At 37.6% G+C, this 19,858-nt stretch overlaps 1 protein-coding gene across 1 annotated transcript in view; it reads right to left on the reverse strand.

Annotated features, from left to right (window-relative positions):
- Window positions 1–19,858, reverse strand: part of LOC128979568 (guanine nucleotide-binding protein G(q) subunit alpha) — a 124,746-nt gene that overhangs the window by 65,317 nt on the left and 39,571 nt on the right. Inside the window, exon 2 of the mRNA XM_054397863.1 lies at window positions 14,712–14,896. Coding sequence (XP_054253838.1) covers window positions 14,712–14,896 — 185 coding nt within the window. The remainder of the gene's footprint in view (window positions 1–14,711; window positions 14,897–19,858) is intronic.

Here is a 19,858-nt window from a genome sequence, read left to right on the forward strand (position 1 = left end):
ACTAGTATGATAAACACTTTACTACAATGATACTATAAAGGGAGGAAAGAGTTTTGTTTCATACAGAGGTCAAAAAGAATTAGAAAAACGAAAAGATAAAATTGTCATAGTTAAATTCATTTCCTTAAAGTTTTCTTCTTTAAAGTAAACAACATTAATGTTGATTTAAGTGCCATGAAATCCTATCCAAGATCCATATTTGGGTTCTTTGATATACTGCTCCAATTTACTTATTAGCAGCTATGCTAGCCATTGAGTAAAGTAAGCAAGTAAACCAAATTGATGCATTGCTACAGCATATTTAGAGCAAATTGCTCAGATTTAGCATATTCAAGTATATTCAACACTTCTGATAAAACTTACTTTCTCATGGCTGTGTAAGCTATTGCAAGTGAGAATGATCAAAGACAGGATCCCTACAGCCTACCATAGGTCATTCACACAGTCTAGAGAACCTAGCTCAAAGAGACTGATGGTGATCCACAGAAGCATGTGCTGGGCATGTTGCTGCTCCTCTCCATTCCTGATGTGGGATCATCCTGGCACAGCTCATGATGAGAGTGCTACTGCACATGGTGTATGAGGTGTGGAAGCTGGGGCACTGGATGGAGCCACAGTCCAGCATACTGGAGAGAGGAAAACCTCTGTCTTTGAACAGTCTCCATACAACAGCTTTCAGCAATTTTCAGTACTGGGCAATTTTAATGCCTTGTTATTAGTATTTCAGATCTACCCAATGGTCTCTAACATCACAGGTCTCTGCATAGGAGAAGATGTTGCAAGAAGAAAGACTAATGCTCAGAATGGGAAGATCCCCTTGAACCAACGGAAGAAACATTTTAAAGGGCACATTCTAGAATTGGTTGTGGGGAGGAAAAACAGTTCTCTGAAGTGAAGAAGAAAACGCTTCACTCAGTTACTGATTTTATTTATAAACTTCAACAGTGCCAGCACCTGTAACATAATGTAAGAGTGAAGATTTATTCTTGTTACTTCCATTACATTAATTTGCTGATGCAGTGAGGCATAATTATGAGATGGAAATGAATACAGATGTCTGAATTCTGGGTGTGGTAGGGTTCCAGTGAAGCACATTTTTCTTTGGTCTTTTGAACTATCTATGAATGCCAATTTCAAAGACAAAATTGATTGTAAGGGTTACTCTCCTTTCTTTTCACATACCTTACAGACAGGATGTTTTGTATTTTGTGCAATGCCACCAACTGCAGACCCCAAATCATGGTATTATTTACTGTTTGGTTCCTCAGCCACTTGGGAAATACTTGGTTTTAAGAAGCATTGTAGTGAAATTCCCTGGAACTCTGCAGCTGGTGTAACACTGTCTCTGCAAAATCGGTGATAGAGATTCAACTAAACCAGGAAGTCTGTACTCCACAGGCGTCTTAAAACATTTGGTTCATCCATATGAAGCCATGTCAATTAATGACTACATCTAATTAATTCTGCAATCCACACTGCTGGAGAAAACTAAGATTAAACTCAGTAAATTTCAGAAAGTCTAAAAGTTCAAAAAAGAATATGGCAACCAGTTAAAAAACCCCAGCAGTATAATGGTTCTTGTTTATTACCCTCCTCTTACACTTACCAGTGGAATATAACTGCACAGTATCTGATAGGGGAAATACCCACGGTGAAAGAAAAGAGTAAAAAAACCCACACCAAAAACCCCAAACCAAAAAAAAACAACCAAACAAAAAAAACCCCAACACCAACCAAACCACAAAACTTAACATGAAGAAAAATATTTCACTACCAAATCTAGAACGGCAAAAAACGCAAAACAAAACAAACCCAAAAAAAATTGTTTAGGGTAGAAGCTTATTTGGTACCCTATTGAGAAACAACTATGTAATGACTGAGACCGTTACTAAACAAAAGTATCTTCAAGGGATTAACTCTTTAAAAGCAGATTCCTGACAACTCAGCCTACATATCATCAATCCCTACATCCACAAGTCTTCCAAATCCCATCCAAGTCATATTTATTTAAATTTCCTCTCATTGCAGGAGCTTCATATAAGAAACTTAATTTTTATTCCATTCCCAAGAGGAAGGAATTAATAAAATCTAATACTATGTAGCTTGCACCAGTAATACAGGACACAATAAGAAATTGTATTAAAATGTTGACTAGCCAGAATCTGATTGCATTTTATGTTGGCAAGGTTTCTGTAGATGGTGTCTGTTTCAATACACCCAAACAGCTACAAGAGCTGCTTGAGATGCATTCATAAAAGGTTGTTTTCCACTCCATATCCTAGTCAGTAGATGATAAATCAAAAAAGGCCTACTGGATCACAAAAATGCATTCTAATGCTAATTAAGAAATACCACTCGCTGAATAGTACTGATCTCAGTGAAGAAAAATTAAAAATATTGTTGTTGCAATTTTTTTATTTGTCAGATGGGCAAAACACACCCACATGGCTGATTCATGTGGTATCAGACAGTAGTGCACAGGAAGCACTACAGGAAGACCACAAAAGATGACAAGTGTCCAAAAAGGGACAGAGAGGCAGCAACATAGCAGCACACACCATTGGAATCAGGAAACAACAGAACTTGTGAGCTATGGCTTCTCTCTATCATTGGTACTAGATCCCCAAAAATCTATTTCTTCAAAATGTACATCTATTTTCTGAAACAGAGTTGAGGAAAAGTGCAATTTTTCACGAGGGAAATGCAGTGAATGAGTAACTTTGCTATGGCAGAGGCAGCCAGTGCAAGTCATTGTTTATCACACAAGAACGACTTAACTACAAGGCTTCACTGCCATGCCCTCTCTGACTAGCATGGTTTTTATTTACAGTGAGGGTGAGAGAACACTGGAACAGACTGCCCAGGGAGTCTCCTTCTCTGGACACTTTCAAAACCCACCTGGATGCATTCCTGTGCAGACTACCCTAAGTGATCCTGCTTTGGCAGGGGGGTTGGACCCAATGATCTCTTGAGGTCCCTTCCAACCTCTAATGTACTATGATACTGTGATTTATAAATATTGTCCAGCAGAAGAACTTGTTTGAAATTAAGCTTTTCATGAGACTAATAATGAGGCCATACAATTTGCGTTCCTAGTCAGTGGTGTTAGAACTACCCACAAGTGAAGTAGTAAAAATACTAAAACTCAGCTTGGGGAAATGCTAACGAGCATCTAGATTCCTCTCTAGAGTGGAAAGAAATGGACTGCAAGCAGTAAATGAACTATACACAACACAGTATCGTTACACAAATTCTAGGAAAACTTACTTCTAAAAACCACTAACCAGCCTACACAAATAGCCGTACCAAATAAATCACAAAAGGATCCTTAGAAACTTCGTTATCATATTTTAGGAAGGCACCTCCACGGTCTATGTTCTCCCTTGAAGAAATATCTTACTTATTCTCAATGGGCAGGTGCCTTTGCAAGATTTGAGGGTCATCTTCCATTCATGTATTTCTTAGTTTCCTCATACATGTCTTTAAACACTTTTCCTTATGTGCAAGTGTAAATTACACAAGTAACACCAGCTTTACTGCACACCACAATACATACAGGCACTGGTCAAACATTCTGCACATCTTTAATGTCTCAGTCCAATACTGATGGCTCCTCCATTATTGATCAACAGAGAACCACTAAAATTCTTTTACTGCATAATAGTTTTCAAAAGCTGCTTAAGAAATGATAAGTGGTTGAAAAAAATGCCACTTTTTCAAAAAAGAGAGTAAGTATTGAAGTTAGTTTCTTCCTCAAATTGTTACTGCATTCTAAATCAAAAAGCCTTAAAGTGTTTTTATAAAATGCACCACATTTCATTCTGTCCCATGCCTTTCTTCTAATTTGCAGACTCCTGGCTGCAAGAAAATTCAGAATATCCAGTATGCTTTCGCACTGTGGTGAACGGATTAATTTTCAGTTCTTTATGTTTACTTCTACAGTTCTTGGTTTATAAGAGAAAGTAATAAAACCTTTACCGCAAAAGATTTCAGGTTTCAGTAAGTAATTTTTAAATCAGAGTTTGAATAAAATCAGCTTTTAAAAATGCATAGGGTCAAAGGAATCATATAAACATCCACACTAAAATTTTCTTCAAAACATTCCATCCCAGAATCAGCTTGTTACATGGGTTTATGAGTAAGGAGGGGGAAAAGAAAGCTTCTTCCCATCATGATGGGTGCCTTTAAGAAATGAGGTTGCCCTTCAGAGGCTGCTACAATGAATTAGTCTGGTCTAAGTTTTATTTTCAAACTATATTTGTAGACATGTTGTTGTGGCTTAAGACACTGAAATGTATTCTCACGCAGACAATCATCTTGATTGGTGCCCTTAATAAAAAGAAATATAGTTAAAAATAAAAGCAACATAAAGACTCCTCTTCCAATCCAAACTACATATTCCTTTGTTTTACTAAAAAAGTGGACTGGTAACTGGTACTACCTTTGCATCTACACTCAGTTCAGAAGCAGTATTTTAGTAAATTGCAGAAAACTGCAGAAAAAATCTGTGTAAGAATTCTTTATCTTCTTACACAGGGCAAATCCTGCTTCTGCACAACTAAAACTTGCCATTGTATTCTGAGAGAATACTTAGTGAATCCTGTGGGTGTAAAAACTACTGTATTGCTGGTTCATACTCAGCAGATTTCTGCTTTAAATGATCCTTGAAGAAGCCTTGAGTAATGAGTGCTACCATGTTTTTCCAGTTCCAAGTACTGAGTTGTGCAGAAACAGCAGTAAAGAAACTACTGGGATATCTCAAAAATAATCATAACTAACTAAAGACACTAATACAAGGATATACATAAAAATCTAATTTTCACTTTGTTCTAAAGCTCTTCACAAATGCAGTATGACATAGTAGTTAGAAAAAAATCTGCAGCCAGTCTTTCTGAATTCAAGATGATGCTTTTCTTTTGCAATGTAGAGAGCAAAATCTCTGTACATTAGATACAGACTAGATCATGACTCAACATTAAATACCATCCCTGTGTTTTTCTATTATTTGGATAAACAGAAACAACCATGAAAATAGCCATGAAGTGGTGTAACTATCCCTGAATGCCACAGTAGGGTCCATGAGGCTTACATAATGACTATCTCAACAGCTCTTCCATATGAGGTGTATGCTCACGGTTCCTCCAAGGAAGCAGACAGATATGCCCAAGGCTTCTTTACAGTGCAGTGACAGGCAGTAACCTTTTCATCATTTCTGTATAATTGGCACCCTTTTGCTTATGGAGAAAAAGAGCTGGATAAACACTAGAGATGAGATGCAAAGAACATTTTCACAGATCGACACCACTCATCTACCGGCTTGTACAGTCATCAATACATACAAAAGCTTAAGTTCTCAAATAAGAAGATACAGTTTACCAAGCAAAACATACCTAGAGAGCATCTCCAAACACAAATGACTCAGGACACAATTTACATTTTGGAAATTTCCAACCTAGCAAAAGATGGACATGTAACCTATTACATACTGTAAGACTTAGAATGTTAACAATTAAACAGTAAGTCAAATTTTAATCATGGCCAATATGCCACATGAAGAAAAATGGAAAGCCATCACCCTGAAATAACCTTAATTAAGAAGAAAAAAACTTAATCGTAACAGCTCTTCCACAATATCAGTTATCCTAATCAAGTGCCCACAAATTCTTACATATGATAGTGACTAAGGAAATGGAGAGACACATGAGAGTTAAAGAAAAGTTAAGAAGGATTAAAAGCAACAAAAGTTGCTACCCCTTCCACCCAGAGCGAAGCTCTCTTTTGTCACGCTTGAGATTGTTGATGTGACTTGCTCACAATAAGTAATTTTCCCACCTAGCCAGTATCTGATACAGTGAAGATCTGCATGTTTTTTTTATCAAAGGTGACACATAAAACCACAGCCTTTGGCTGTTATAAAGTTTATTAGGAAAAAAACCCTAAAACATAACATGACTAAAGTCATGCTTTGATTTCCCTTTTCCAATCTCCTATTCCAGAAGCAAAAACACTGGACCCTTGCCTCACCTCTATGAAATCACCAAAATGAATACAAAGTCTAAGAGTGGAGATATAAGCCCATAGTCTGGTAACAGGTAGACATATGATTGAACTGATGAAATATGAATACGGAATCAACCCTTCATGAGCAGATTTTATTCGTATTTTAACCAGGGAAAGAAAAGAGCAAAATAATCTTTATGAAAAAGTAGACAACCAAAGAAATTATGTACCTCTATCAGGCAATACATCCCACAGTATAAAACAAACTATACTTGAAATAAAAAAAAAAAGACTGTGTTGTGTTTTGATTTGGATTTGTAAATCAAATCTCTTGACTAACACTAGCCAAAGCTGAACTTGATTCCAAGACAAAGCTTTCTAGGACCTCAGCTAGTCTAACTTTTGCCACATAGGAAGAGCAAATTGAACAAGAGGATGGCAAAATCTACAGAAAAATATGGTCCACTTAGTTGACGATTTTTTCATGAACTGCAGTAAACCTTATTTCAAGCAACTTTTGTGTTACTAGAAATGAGCAATGAAGACATGAGATTTCAAGAACTTTCAGTCATTCTACGTAACATAACTGGATCCAAGTTCCCCAGAAAAGTTTATTGCAGGGAGAAAATATTTTCATAAACTATAAGAGGAAAATAAGAGAATATTACTTCAATATGAAATGACTTCAGAATTAAATGCTGTATAACTTTAGTATGTCTTCTGCTGAAATAAATGAAACAATTAAGAAGCTATTACTGTTAAATATTTTCCTCTAGGAAATACTTACATATAGTTACATTTATTTATGTATAAAAATATTGTATAAATACCTACATTTACTTCTTAATTATGGAAGTCAGAACCCTTCAAGAGTATGAAACTTTGTTAGTTTATAATTAATGCCAAACTCCCATTACATGCAAAAGTTACCCTGAGCGTCTTTCACATTTTCACTGTCAGAGAGCACGCTCACATTAGTATTTCCTTTCAGAGACACAACGTGCTCTGCAAGTAAAATACTTAAGCGACAAGCATATCTGATGTGAAACAGTCAGAAACATAATGCCTGTTTTCCTATAATTATTGTCCTTTGTCCAGTGTATGAGTGATCATAAAATCTATGAAAATTTGCCAACACTATTACTACTCATTTGTTCTTCACACTAGCAGAAACAGCAAAAGGGTGGAACCAGAAAGATAAAGCACAGACGTCAGGTTCCACACGAGTGTTCTTGTATATGACTTATCATTTCCTGTTAGCAAAGGGTAGTTAATCACTTAAGAAGTCGTACTGAAAAAAATAAAGAGCTTCACTTAAAATGAAATACAGAAGGAGGAAGGAAGAAAGAAATATTATTACTCTGCAAAAACAGCAGCTAAAATTCATTTTCTAATTTATGTTGAACTGCATGCTAAGTCTGCTTATCTGATATCATTGAAATTATCTAGTATTTACTAGGGAAGACTGTTCATTTATCTGTAAATTTATTTTAAATACAGATATTCTCAACTCTTCATGGGAACATTCAACCCTGCTTGTGTATCTTTCTCCTGATACACAATCATTTTTTGCTACACATAGAAAATCATCTAAACTTCATGATTCTGTTGGGGTAAAATATGAAACAGTTAAGCAGAATGTAACAGAGGAAACAAGCAAATTACAAACCCATTGGAGCAGTACAGGCAAACACAAGAGACTCTGCTCAGAAGAAAGAGCAAGCCAATGAGTGAACTGGTGAAGAAAAGAGAGGATCTAAATTAGCCAATGTATAGAGGTTTTGGGAGCTTTTAAAATTTTTATTCAAATATAAAGGAGGAGAAAGAAAAGAGTAGAGAACAAGACAAAATGGCATGAACACAGGTAAACAGTTATAGACCTGCTGAAGTCAAGTGTACTTTAGTAAGACTGGAGGTGCCAGACAGAAAGGCAAGCCATGACAGAAGGAGACTGATAAAAAGATAAGGAATACACCAGTAGGCTGGGATCTTGTTAGGATTGTCAAAGTCCTCATGAAGGACTTTCTACAAAGCAGAAAGAAACTGTTTATGGCTCTACTGTAGCCCCTAAAGCTTACTGATCAATGTCCTCATGGGAGGAAATACAGCTATCAGGGAGATGGGTTTTACTTCACATTATAATATCACAGAGTCATAGCGCCATTTACTGGAAAAGGCTTTTAAGGTCCTCAAGTCCAACCATTAACCTAGCACTCCCGAGCCTGCTGATAAGATTCATGGCTACAAATCTTTTGAATACACCAAAGAATGATGACTCAGCTACTTCTCTGGGCAGCCTGATTCAGTGCTTGACAACCCTTTCGGTAAAGTTTTTCCTAACATCCAACCTAAGCCTTCTCTGGTGCAGTTTGAGGTCCCTTCCTCCCATCTTGTCACTTGCTGCTTGAGAGAATACACTATCGAACACCACACCTCAACATTCTTTCAGTTACTTGTAGAGAAGGTCATGGTCTCCCCTCAGTCTCCTCGTCTCTAGAGTAAACAACCACTATTCCCTCAGACGCTCCTCACAGGACTTGTTCTCCAGAGAAGCTAGGTAATTCTCAGCTTTGTAGCCTTTAGCTAGACCCGTTCCAGCATCTCAACATCTTCCTTGTAGTGTGGGGAGCAAAATAGAACACGGTATGGGTCTGTGAAAAAAACAGGTGTCTTCAGTTCCTGTATCTGAATACCTGTTGCTAATAGACCATGATACTTTATATCTAACCAAACTCTCTACCACATTGGCTGGCTCTGCATCAATGTATGCGGAGCTTTACAGTATTAGAAGCATTTTACTCTTCTGCAAGGATAACATGTCTCTGGTTCTGAGTGCCTGAAGAACACTTGAAGAGTCACTTGATTATCCCTGTTCCAAACCAATAAACATTTCATTTCACCATCCCAAGAATATCATCCTTGCTTTTTAAAAAGAAGAAAACAAAAGGCCAGAAAATCCACACAGTTTGCATCACCAGGCAGTCAATAACCCTCCCAGTGTTTGCATGCTTCTGCTTTAGATTCAGTCTTTCATATTCTTTGCATATCAAGCAAGGTGTCTGCAGGAGGCCCTTTCCTCCAACCTAGGTTTGTTCAACATCAAGTTTCACCACAGAGATCCAGAACATTTAAACAACTCCAAATGTTTATTTGAAATAAAAATTTATGCAGTCTAACTCTATACCCTCTCCCATTGTCATACGTCTGTCTGTATTTGTTTGCTCTGGTGGATTTGACTGACTTAGAAGAATAGAATTAACACGGTAAACATGGACTTAAAGACAATGCAGGTAAGGTTTCGTACTTTCAGCATTTCCCATTATCTGCTGATTTTCACTCCAAAACATTCCTTAAAGGGAATCGTTATAAATACAGAATTAACTTCATCAGAGAACAGCAAATGTGAGGTCTACAATAAAACTTGCTTTTATGCTTTCAGATTCAGTAAAAACTTTCTAATAGTTTGTTCCGTTACCATTACTCACGTTAGTTAACTTGTTATGAATATTTAAGAAGTCTCACAGGAAATTAAGGGTATGGGATTCAAGTAAGATTTCCTGCCTGTTAATCACCACAGAGTGACACCTTCCTGATACTGTCTGCTAGAGCTGAGGAGCAACTTGTCTTGGAAGCTACATTGAAAGGGAACAGTGTGGGTTAACATTGGGTAGTCAGTGTTTACTATAGCAATTGATTTGTTTAGTACAGTAATAGATCTGTTAGAACTTCTTCACAACAACATAAAAAAATAAGCCACCCATGTATACTTCCTGACTTCAAAAGTACTAGATATGTTTAAAGCAAAAGAAAAGAAAAAAAGTAGCATAGAAAAGGAGAAATGGACACTACATTATCTGCGGGAAAGGTTTCTAAGACATTATGTAGAACACTGGGAATGTTAAAACTCAGAAACTAAAATTAATGTTTTTTATTTCAGTATTTGAAAAGAATGACAGAAACAGATACACAGATCAGCTTTCTAAAAATAACAAATCATAAAAATACAAACCTGTATTTTAGTTTTTAAAAAAATGTGCATTTCAATACCTCTAGTTGCACATGAGTTAATACTGTACATTCTCAAAATTCTGAAAAGACAGGCAACTTTGAGTATTGCTTATGAATATTTCTGTAAAAAAACTAAGGCTTTCCTGAGTATCATAATATACTTCTTACTCTAAAATTAAAGAATCATGTGAAAACTTCAAAACCTCTACTTAAAAAGTAACAGAAGCACAATAACATTTACCCAAAATGAAGCTAAAAAAATCTTCTATGACAGACAAATTCCGAACAGATCACTCTCACTCATTAAACCTCAGTAGAGTTCATTTTCCAAAGTTTAACATGGAAAAGAAATGCTTTTCATGTTATAATGCTCTAACATCAGTTCTGAGATACTACATTCTAAACATTATTAGTTACATTTCTCTACTGGCTTTCACAACTTTGGTAATAAATCTTCCAGAACAGCCCAGACTACTATGATGCAGCACAATGCTTTTCAGTCTCTGCCTCCTTAGTTGCACTGGTGGCTATGAAGGCAACACAACTCCAAAAAAACTAACTTGGTAAACTTAACACTTGCCTCTTACTATGCTGATTATATTAAAATATTTCAATCCAAGTGTGTTGAGTCCCCAAATGTTATTATCTTTTACACCAAAGCAAGACTGCCATTGCCTACTTAACTCACTTCTTGACATGAGAGCACTGCAAATTTCAGCAACATTCAGAGATTTGAAACACTTCAGTTTTAGCAATTCCCAAAGTAAGACAATTGTTACAGTAAGAGAAAAGCATATCTACTGTAGACCCAAAATCTAACACAGAACTTGATGAATTTGACAAAAAATGGGTTAGGCTCAATGACATCAATACCAGCCTGAGCTGCAGCTTTCTAAACTATTTTGCAAAACAGCTACTGTGCTAAAAATATATTGTTACTCAAACTTTGAGATATTCTCTCCAGAGATAGGATTTCCTGATAGGAGCTTCAAATTAATAGGAAGTGCCCTTCCTGTGTTTTCTAGGCTGCTAGATTAATGAGTTTGTTTTCAACAGGCTTTAGGAAAAAAAAAAGGGGGGCGGGGAGAGAAGAAAAAAAAAAAAGCACAGATTAACCAATTGATTGATGTTCACAGGTTTAAACTGAAATGATGTTGTATACAAAGCCTAAGTGTAGTAGACCACAAACATTTCCAATCTGGCACAATGCTGCAGCAAGTTTCGTTTCCCCTGTATTTCCAAAGGACTCCACACAGGAATTGCCTGTGATCATGTCAGTTGGCAACTTCTACTTCACTCTCCCATGCAGCCCTATTAGAAACTGATGGGAAAGAGCTGAGCAGAAGGACAGACTCCCACTTTCAGGGAAGCTATTTTTATATAGGAAAGTGAACAATTCTGGCCATGTGCATACAGCTATGCCAAACCTAAGCAACTTATTCCAACTGTACAAAGAAACTACATAAATTCAGCACTCAAAGCAGTAACTCCAAAACATACTCTCCAGAGTATAATACAAGGCGGGGGGGGAAATTCCAATTTACAGTTAGGACACCTAGATAGCAAGCAAAAGTTACAATACCAATTTTGAAGATAAAACAACTGTGCTACGTAATCAACTAACTTTTCAAGTCAGCATGGGGTACACTTTGTGCACAGCAAAACCATGGTGCCAAAAGGCTGAAACACACAGGCAAATGAAATTTTCTCTTATACATTTGATTTTGACTTCTGAGTGATGAGCGGAAACTAGTCAGCTCCAGCACACAGACTATGAAATTCAAGTCTTTTTTACCAGTTAGGACAAATGTTTCAATATTCTTTATTCACACAAAAATCCCCATTCACCATTAAACAACGTCAACCATACAGATTTTGACAGGATGCTGCCCCACATCTAGATTCTTTATGTGGCATGCAAAAGCCAACTGACACACAGAGCTGAGATATTTGCTTTACTCCACACCTACGCAGAAAAGGGTGCTAGGTGATAATCCTTCACAAGGCCAGCATGCTGGCTGAAATTCACAACAGATGTTTACACAGTAAAATGTATTAGCTACACCTAATGTCAATGCCTGCTAACTGGTCATTGGTTACTTTCTTGCTTCATCATAAAGATAATAAAGACACAGCTCCTCTTAAATTCACTCTGCATACTCACAGAGCAAGAGGTTTGTTTGGGTAGGGGGATAAGTCTAGCTACAGATGTGGGTTTTCACATTATAATGATATTGTAATGAGATAGGATCAACATCAGGGCACCACTTTGCAGGGATTTGCTGAATTTACCAAACAATGTTAACCCAAACGCAAGCAGGTCCAATATTCTAGGAATCCCTGATCTTTCATCCTTGATAAGGTTTCCCTGGAACCAGACGTTTCAGTACACTCCTAAGGTACACAATATTAGTGTAACTTCATAAATTCCTCTTTCTGAGACCATTTCATCCTATGATAAGAAACATCAGCCTAACTTTAAACAATCAGGCACCAAAGATTCTCCTGACTTCCCACTGCACAAACCCAGGCTCCTGCAAGACTGCTTGTTGCAACATTACATCACCAACAAATTGATGACCATCTGCAATGAGTCTGACAGAGTTAAGTGGAGAATCCAAGCTTCTTTAACCTGCTAATAGGCTTTTCTTTTCTACTTCTAAATTAGATGCTTTAAAACACATACAACAGTTCATTTCTAAAAATTAAACTGCATATATGTAGATGTAAAACTTTACTCTTAATACATATTTATTTAACCCTCTCCTTCCCAGAAACTTTCTTCATCATAAATGTCCCTGCTATTCAAAAGTTTCTGATACTAAAAAAAGTATTAACTTCTGAGTCATCAAAGAAAGTATTATTTTAATATAGGACTACTAAATTATTATTAAACACTCTTTCACAAGACTGAAAGAAAGGTGAGTCCTGCACTTGTGGGAGTTCTTAAACTCTCCACTTGACAGAAGTTGCTTGATAATGGCTCAACAGTAAAAATCAGAAAAAGTTCTCAGGAACTGTTACCAAATAAAATTGTACCACTCCTGTGGCAAGAACTGGGAGATACAGCCATGCAATCTTGTGCCTTACCAAGTATTCAAATAAGTATGAAGCATTTCACTCTCCTTCATGGAATACTTGAATTATTTTACTCATCTATTTTTAAAAATGTAAATACAAAAAATAAAATTGGAAAGAAGCCAGGCTAGTCAGAGACGAACCTTCCAAACATTTCAAATCATATAAACACAAAGAACCATAAAACCACTTAGGCTGGAAAAGGCATTTAAGATCGAGTCCAATCATTAACCTAACACTAGCAAGTCCACCACTAAAACATGTCCCTGAACACCGTGTCTGTCTATCTTCTGGATACCTCCTTCAATGATGACTCAACTACTCCTCTGGACAGCCTGTTCCAGTGCTTGACAACCCTTTCAGTGAAGAATTTTTTCCTAATGTCCAATCTAAAACTCCTCTAGTGCAACTTAAGGCCATTTCCTCCTTTCCTATCACTTGCTACTTGGGAAAAGAGACTGACACCACTCCTCCATCTCCTTTCTGTTGTAGAGAGTGACAATGCCTCCCCTCAGACTCCTTTCCTACAGACTAAACAACCCCAGATCCCTCAGATACTCCTCATAAGACTTGTTCTCTACACTCTTCATCACTTTTGTTGCTCTTCTTTGGACCTGCTCCAGCACCATCATGTCCCACTCGTAGTCAGGGGTGCAAAACTGAGCACAGCATTCAAGGTGTGGCCTCACTAGTGTCAAATACAGTGGCATGATCACTTCCCTACTCCTGTAGACAAGATGCCGATGGCCTTCTTGGACACTTGAGCACATTGCTGGCTCATGTTCAGCCAGATCTCAACCACCACCCCCAGCTGTTTTTCTACCAGGCAGCTTTTCAGCTACTGTGTCCCAAGCCTGTAGCATTGCCTGGCATTGCTGTGACACAAGTGCACGACCTGGCACTTGGCCTTTTTAAGCTTCATACAACTGGCCCTGGCCAATCAAGCCAACCTGCCCAGATCCCTCTGCACAGCCGTCCCACCCTCAAGCACAGCAACACTCCCACTCAGATTGGTGCTGTCTGCAAACTTACTGGGGTTGCACTCAGTAATACCCTGGAAGAGATCACTGAAAATGATATTAAAGAGAATTTGTACAAGCAAATATATTTTCTCCTTTTAAATTTCAGTAACAGCATCAGTCTCAAAAGAATCTCTTACAAGGCTTTGTTAAAAATTTTCTTTCACAGTATGTTCACACACAAACAGGTATCTCTAGCTATTTTTCTAATGTGATTTCTTTCTACATGTAATGTTAATGGCAAACCTTAACCAGTGACATTCTGCTACCAATCGGAAGAATGGCCTAACTGTGCTCTGGCCAATGCATGGCATGGGAGGAAAAGTCAAGGGGCAACAGTCAAGCAGTAGCCTGCCATTAAACCTCTGCTCTGTGACAAATGCCCAAGGCATCTTATTAGGAGCATATCTGTTAATAAAAACAGAACCTTTGTGTTGTCAAAGTAACAAAAAAGGGCAGAGAACTAAAAACAAGACTGGAACATGCCCTTTTCTTCTGAGGTTTGATAAAGATTTGCATGACATGTAATTTTTTGAGACCTTCAGTATATTTCCTAAATTACAAGAGGAAAAACTTCAGGCACAGACATAAAAAAAGAAAACTCACCTTGTTATGTTCATACTTGTATGGGATTTTGAGGGTATCCATGGCTCTGATCATAGCCTGCATTGCTGTAAATATATTCTGGTACACTAGTTTTGTAAAGCCCTTTTTGTCTTCATCAGAGTAACCTGATCCATGAATGATTCTCATCTGCTTGATAAACGTGCTTTTGCCACTCTCTCCTGTGCCTGCAAGACAAGTAAGAAGGATATGCTTTAGTCACTGGACACAAACATGACTTGTTTTGTGCAATGCTTAAAGCTTTTTTAAGGTGGGGCTGAACAGAGTCAAGTGGTCCTTGCAAGGTAACTACAAGGACCAGTTCAGTGTCAAACAGCAGTATCAGTAGCAACCTAAGTTATCACTGAATTAAAACTTGCATTTTAATTTAGCAACTAAAGTAGTGAGTAAACCAAAACTCAAAAATATATACATAATATATGACTGAGTATTTAAAGATCATCCATTCTGGAAGGTGCAATTGTCCAGAGCATATAATTTCAGGTAATTACTTCAAAACAAACAAAAAAGTATTGTAACTATTGCAGCCCTGCAAACTTTAACTTCAAAAACATGTGATATCTGTGTTAATTAAAACTTGGCTTATTCATTAACAGGCAGACGTTTCCTCCTTCCTTTAAATTTCTTTGTACTTTGTACTAGAAGTAGTTTGTTAATGAACATTGCTGTCTATTTGTCAATTTTAAGGTAAAATCTCCTTCTGGAAATTTCACATAGGATATATCACGCATTTTTCCTTTACTCCAATGCAGTGAGCTCATCCTCTGTGATTAGAAGAGTTTATGTATTTTATTCCTGCATTTGCTCAAAAGAACAAGTTGAAATTCAGAATAAGCAGTTGAACAGTCACATAAATGCTGCATTCAACCAGCTACTCAGCCCTGCAAGAAACAAAACATATGCATGAGGGTGTATTGTTCAGTGTTATGATGTTCAGCCTTTCAGCCTGGATTTTATTTTAATAATTTCTGTAAAGCTTTCATACCTTGTACCATAATAATTGTGTCCTAGGACGAAGGCAGCCTTATGCTCCTTGCATACTGTTTTACATGCTGGTTTAGGTGTCTTGCCAGAGAAGTGTGTTTCAGAGTAGTGCAAGGCTAAAGAAGCAAACCTTAAGCATTTTTTGAGAAAGCACACACTGTGAAAATCTAGAAGCTTTTGCCTTTAGCATGAGCATCGTTTCAACACCTTCAGTCCCATTTCCCACACACATAAAACAACATCCTAACACAAGTCTTTACACACATATTCCCAGATAATCAAGCACAATGTTACATACTGACCAATTTTACTTTATCTGGGGAGAAAGTGGTTATTATTGTAATAATGAACAATGTGTTCTAAAGCTGAAAACTGAGATCAAGCCTGCTTGTGTGCTCAGCCTTCATGGGGATCCTTAGCCTGATCTGTGGTCAGGAGCGCAGCACTAAGCGCACAGGCCACCTCTGCAGGACACTGCTTGGCCAGCAGGCAGACCTTGCCTCACATGACGACACAACTTGAAGCTAATAAGGCACAGGTCTCTGCCAAAAGGGCGATGCAGTATGGGCCGTCCTGAATCAGTGAAAATACTTTAGCCTACCCTTAAGACCACTACAATTCTCTTTTTCTGAAACCTATGAAACAGAGTCATGTCCTTACACATAAAGTGAAATGAAGTGCCATACCACATATTTTTTAGTAATTCTGTAGCACTGCACAGCTTTTCTGAAGATACATCACCATTTAGTACAAAAAACTGTTCAACTTAAACACAGAAAGCACAGAATGGTGTGAGAAATTACTTTTTTGATGTGATCAACTACTTTACTGAAGATTCTGTTTTAACTAATGCAGAAAGTAATTCCCACCAAATACCTCTGAATCAGTGGAATATAACGTGATTTCTGGTTTTGGTCTTGATGTTTTCATTTCTGCATAGGAATCCAAATTTCTTCAAAATCCCACACTACAAATTTAGCACAGAGATAGAAAGAACATGCTTTGATTATCTGGTTTAGTATCCTGATCTTTTAATTCTTTATTGGGAGTGTGAGTAACAATTGATTGAGTGTAGGTAGCTCAGAGTTTTATGGTCAATGACATCTAGTTGGGGGGTCTGAAACAAGTGGTGTTGCCCAAGGGTCACTACTGGGTCGAGCCCTATTCAATCATCTACCACCTGGATGAAGGGATAGAGTGTACTCTCAACAAGTTTGCTGTTGATCTGGAACTGGGAGGAGTGGCTGACACGCCAGAAAGCTGCGCTGCCATCCCTCATGATCCGGACAGGTTGGAGATATGGACAGCTAGTAACCTTATGAAATTCAACAAGGACAAGTGTAGGGTACCACACCTGGGGAAGAATAAGCCCATGTTATCAGTAAATTTGGTGGCTGACCTGCTGGGAAGCAATTTTGTGAAAAAAAGACCTGGAGTCCTAGTGGACAACAGGATAACCATGTGCCAGCAATGCACCCTTGTGGCCAAGAAGATTAATGATATCCTGGGATGCATCAAGAGGTTCTCCTTTCCCTCAACTCTGCCCTAGTGAGGCCTCATCTGAAGAGTTGTATCCAGTTCTGAGCTCCCCAGTTCTAGACAAAGAACTGCTTGAGAGGGTACAGAAAAGGTCTATGAAAAAAAATAGGGAACTAGAACATCTGTCTTATGAAGAAAGGCTGAGGGACTTGGGGATTTTTAGCCTGGAGAGGGAAAGAATGAGGGGGCATCTTACCAATGCTTATAAAAATACTTAAAGGGTGGGTGTCAGGAGGACAGGGACAGTCTTTCTTTTTTTTTGGTCCAGTGACAGGACCAAATGTAGTGGGCACGAAGTTGAACCTAGGAAGTTCAATTAAAATCCAAAGATGAATATAAAATTTAAGTCTGCATCTTATTCAGCTTTGTAGTTTTGTAATTGGGTGTCATGGTACTAAAACTTTGTCAGCCAAATACCAATTAACAAATTGTACTTCACAATATAAAAACATAGATACACACACACTATGTACTCTTATATTTCCCCCATGTATATGAAAAATAATGTATGTACCGGATATACATATATCTAACTACCCATACATATATGAAAACGGCACCTCTCTTTTCAAATGCCACCTCAAAAATTTCCTCAAATTTGTCCCTCCTCAGGTCAGTGCTTAAAACTACTTTCTTGTCCCTGTTTGTAGACAACTTTCTGGTTAAGTCAGAGGCAATAATGAGAAAATTTTAGGTCCTCCTTAACTGCATGGAATGTCACACACATAGGTGCAAAGTGTGAAAAGTATCCTGGTAAAAAAGGATACCATGGCAAATTTCTAGCACAGAACGCAAGAGAACAGGATAAAAGAAAATAAATTACAGGTAATAATAAAACATGCCCAAAACTTACTAAGAGGTGAAAATATAGGAACTCACAAAAACTTTGCATTTGATGGTCCCTCTTAGATTGCTACAATGCCTCAAATAGCGATAAATTCCCACTTAAGTGTGGCATAAGTCTCCTTCTCTGCAAACTTTCAAAATCCACCTGGATGCATTCCTGTGCAGACTAACATAAGTGATCCTGCTTTGGCAGGGCGGTTGGACGTGATGATCTCTTGAGGTCCTTTCCAACCTCTAATATGCTGTGATACTGTGATAAAGGATTGTAAGTAAGAGCTTCCCATCTTACAACCTGTCAAATCTATGAGCATCTCCCCAAAATTTTTTCTTTGAATAGCAGTAGCAACAGGAATTTTACAACCAGATTCCTGAAATCCTCCCTCTCATCAGCATGATCTCCAAAAGAAGAATCAGGAAGGCAGTCAGGTTGCTTAAATGCAGCAGCAATTCCTTACATGCATGCTTGCACTCACATACTTACATACATATCATGCATCATTTATTGTAGTATTTTTACTTCCCATGCACAATCTGCAAAAAATTAAACTACAAAATGCTGAAACACAACGCTCTTCACGCTATGAAACTTACATAAAAAACTTAAAACACAGTTAATTTGCAATAGGATGCAATGCAGCTATTGGTAGACTAGCTTCAAAACTCATGTGGTGGCTGAAAAGGAAGACGATGCAGATTTAAACAACAATACAGGACTGTAAGGCCAGGGTAATAAACTTTTCTTTCACATGGGTATGCAGTGCATACCTGTACTTGTTTTTGCATTTCTCTTCACTGTAACTTAGTAAGATCTAATATTTTCAGTGATCAAATATTTTCAATGATCAAATATAAGGCTGTTTTCAAATTAAAACAACAACATGCTCTAAGGAAAATCCATGCTGGCATGTGTTAATAAAAGAAATGCTGCTGAGTTATGCTTGACTCTCTGCATTTATTCCTAACTTTGTCCTATGAAAAGGCAAGAAAAAATAAAGACTATATCTTGTTATTTGAAATTTTGTATTTAAATTAGATAGGAAAGGACATTCTCAATACGTAAAAGAGCAAATGCTATCTAACACTACTCTGTTAGTCACTCATCCACACATTTACTAATAATCGCTAAATCAACAGCGTGTATGTTTGTGCAAGGTTGGCGTTTAACTTGGGGCTCAGTGGTGGAAAGAAGTCCATAAGTATCTGCAAAGTGAATACTAATGGGTCAGAGTGGAATCAACACCCTGTGCACACTGCAGACAGGCTGACCCTTCTATTTGCTGACCGTATTACTACTTCTAGTATTAATATGCCTATGTTGTTTGGTCGAACATTTACCCAGAAAAAGCAGTGTTTTGTGCACTGCCTCACCGATTTAAAGAAAAGCGCAGAAATCAACTTCATCAGGTATTAAGTAGCAGAGTAACTCCTATGAGTAGTAACAGTTACAACAGTAATAAAGAGGTGACACGTGAGAAGAAAAATGTTCGATTTAACTACAGAGCTGTATTTCACTTGGAAGAGTGTCTCATGTCCTCTCAGCCACTACTAATTATGCTATAGGGAAAATAAAAAGCATGGTTATTTTTTTGTTGCCGTTCCAGCAGTGGAATGCATCAGGATCACATTTCTGCTGAAACTGAGTATGGCCTTGTATGAAAACATAAAAACTGTGCAGAATTCCGGACTTGGACTGGTTTGGCTTTGTAGGTGCCAAAATATCCAAAATGTATCACATGAGATCAGCCTAGGAGCTGAAGCAA

This window comes from Indicator indicator, chromosome Z, assembly GCF_027791375.1.
Source record: "Indicator indicator isolate 239-I01 chromosome Z, UM_Iind_1.1, whole genome shotgun sequence".
NCBI lineage: Eukaryota > Metazoa > Chordata > Aves > Piciformes > Indicatoridae > Indicator > Indicator indicator.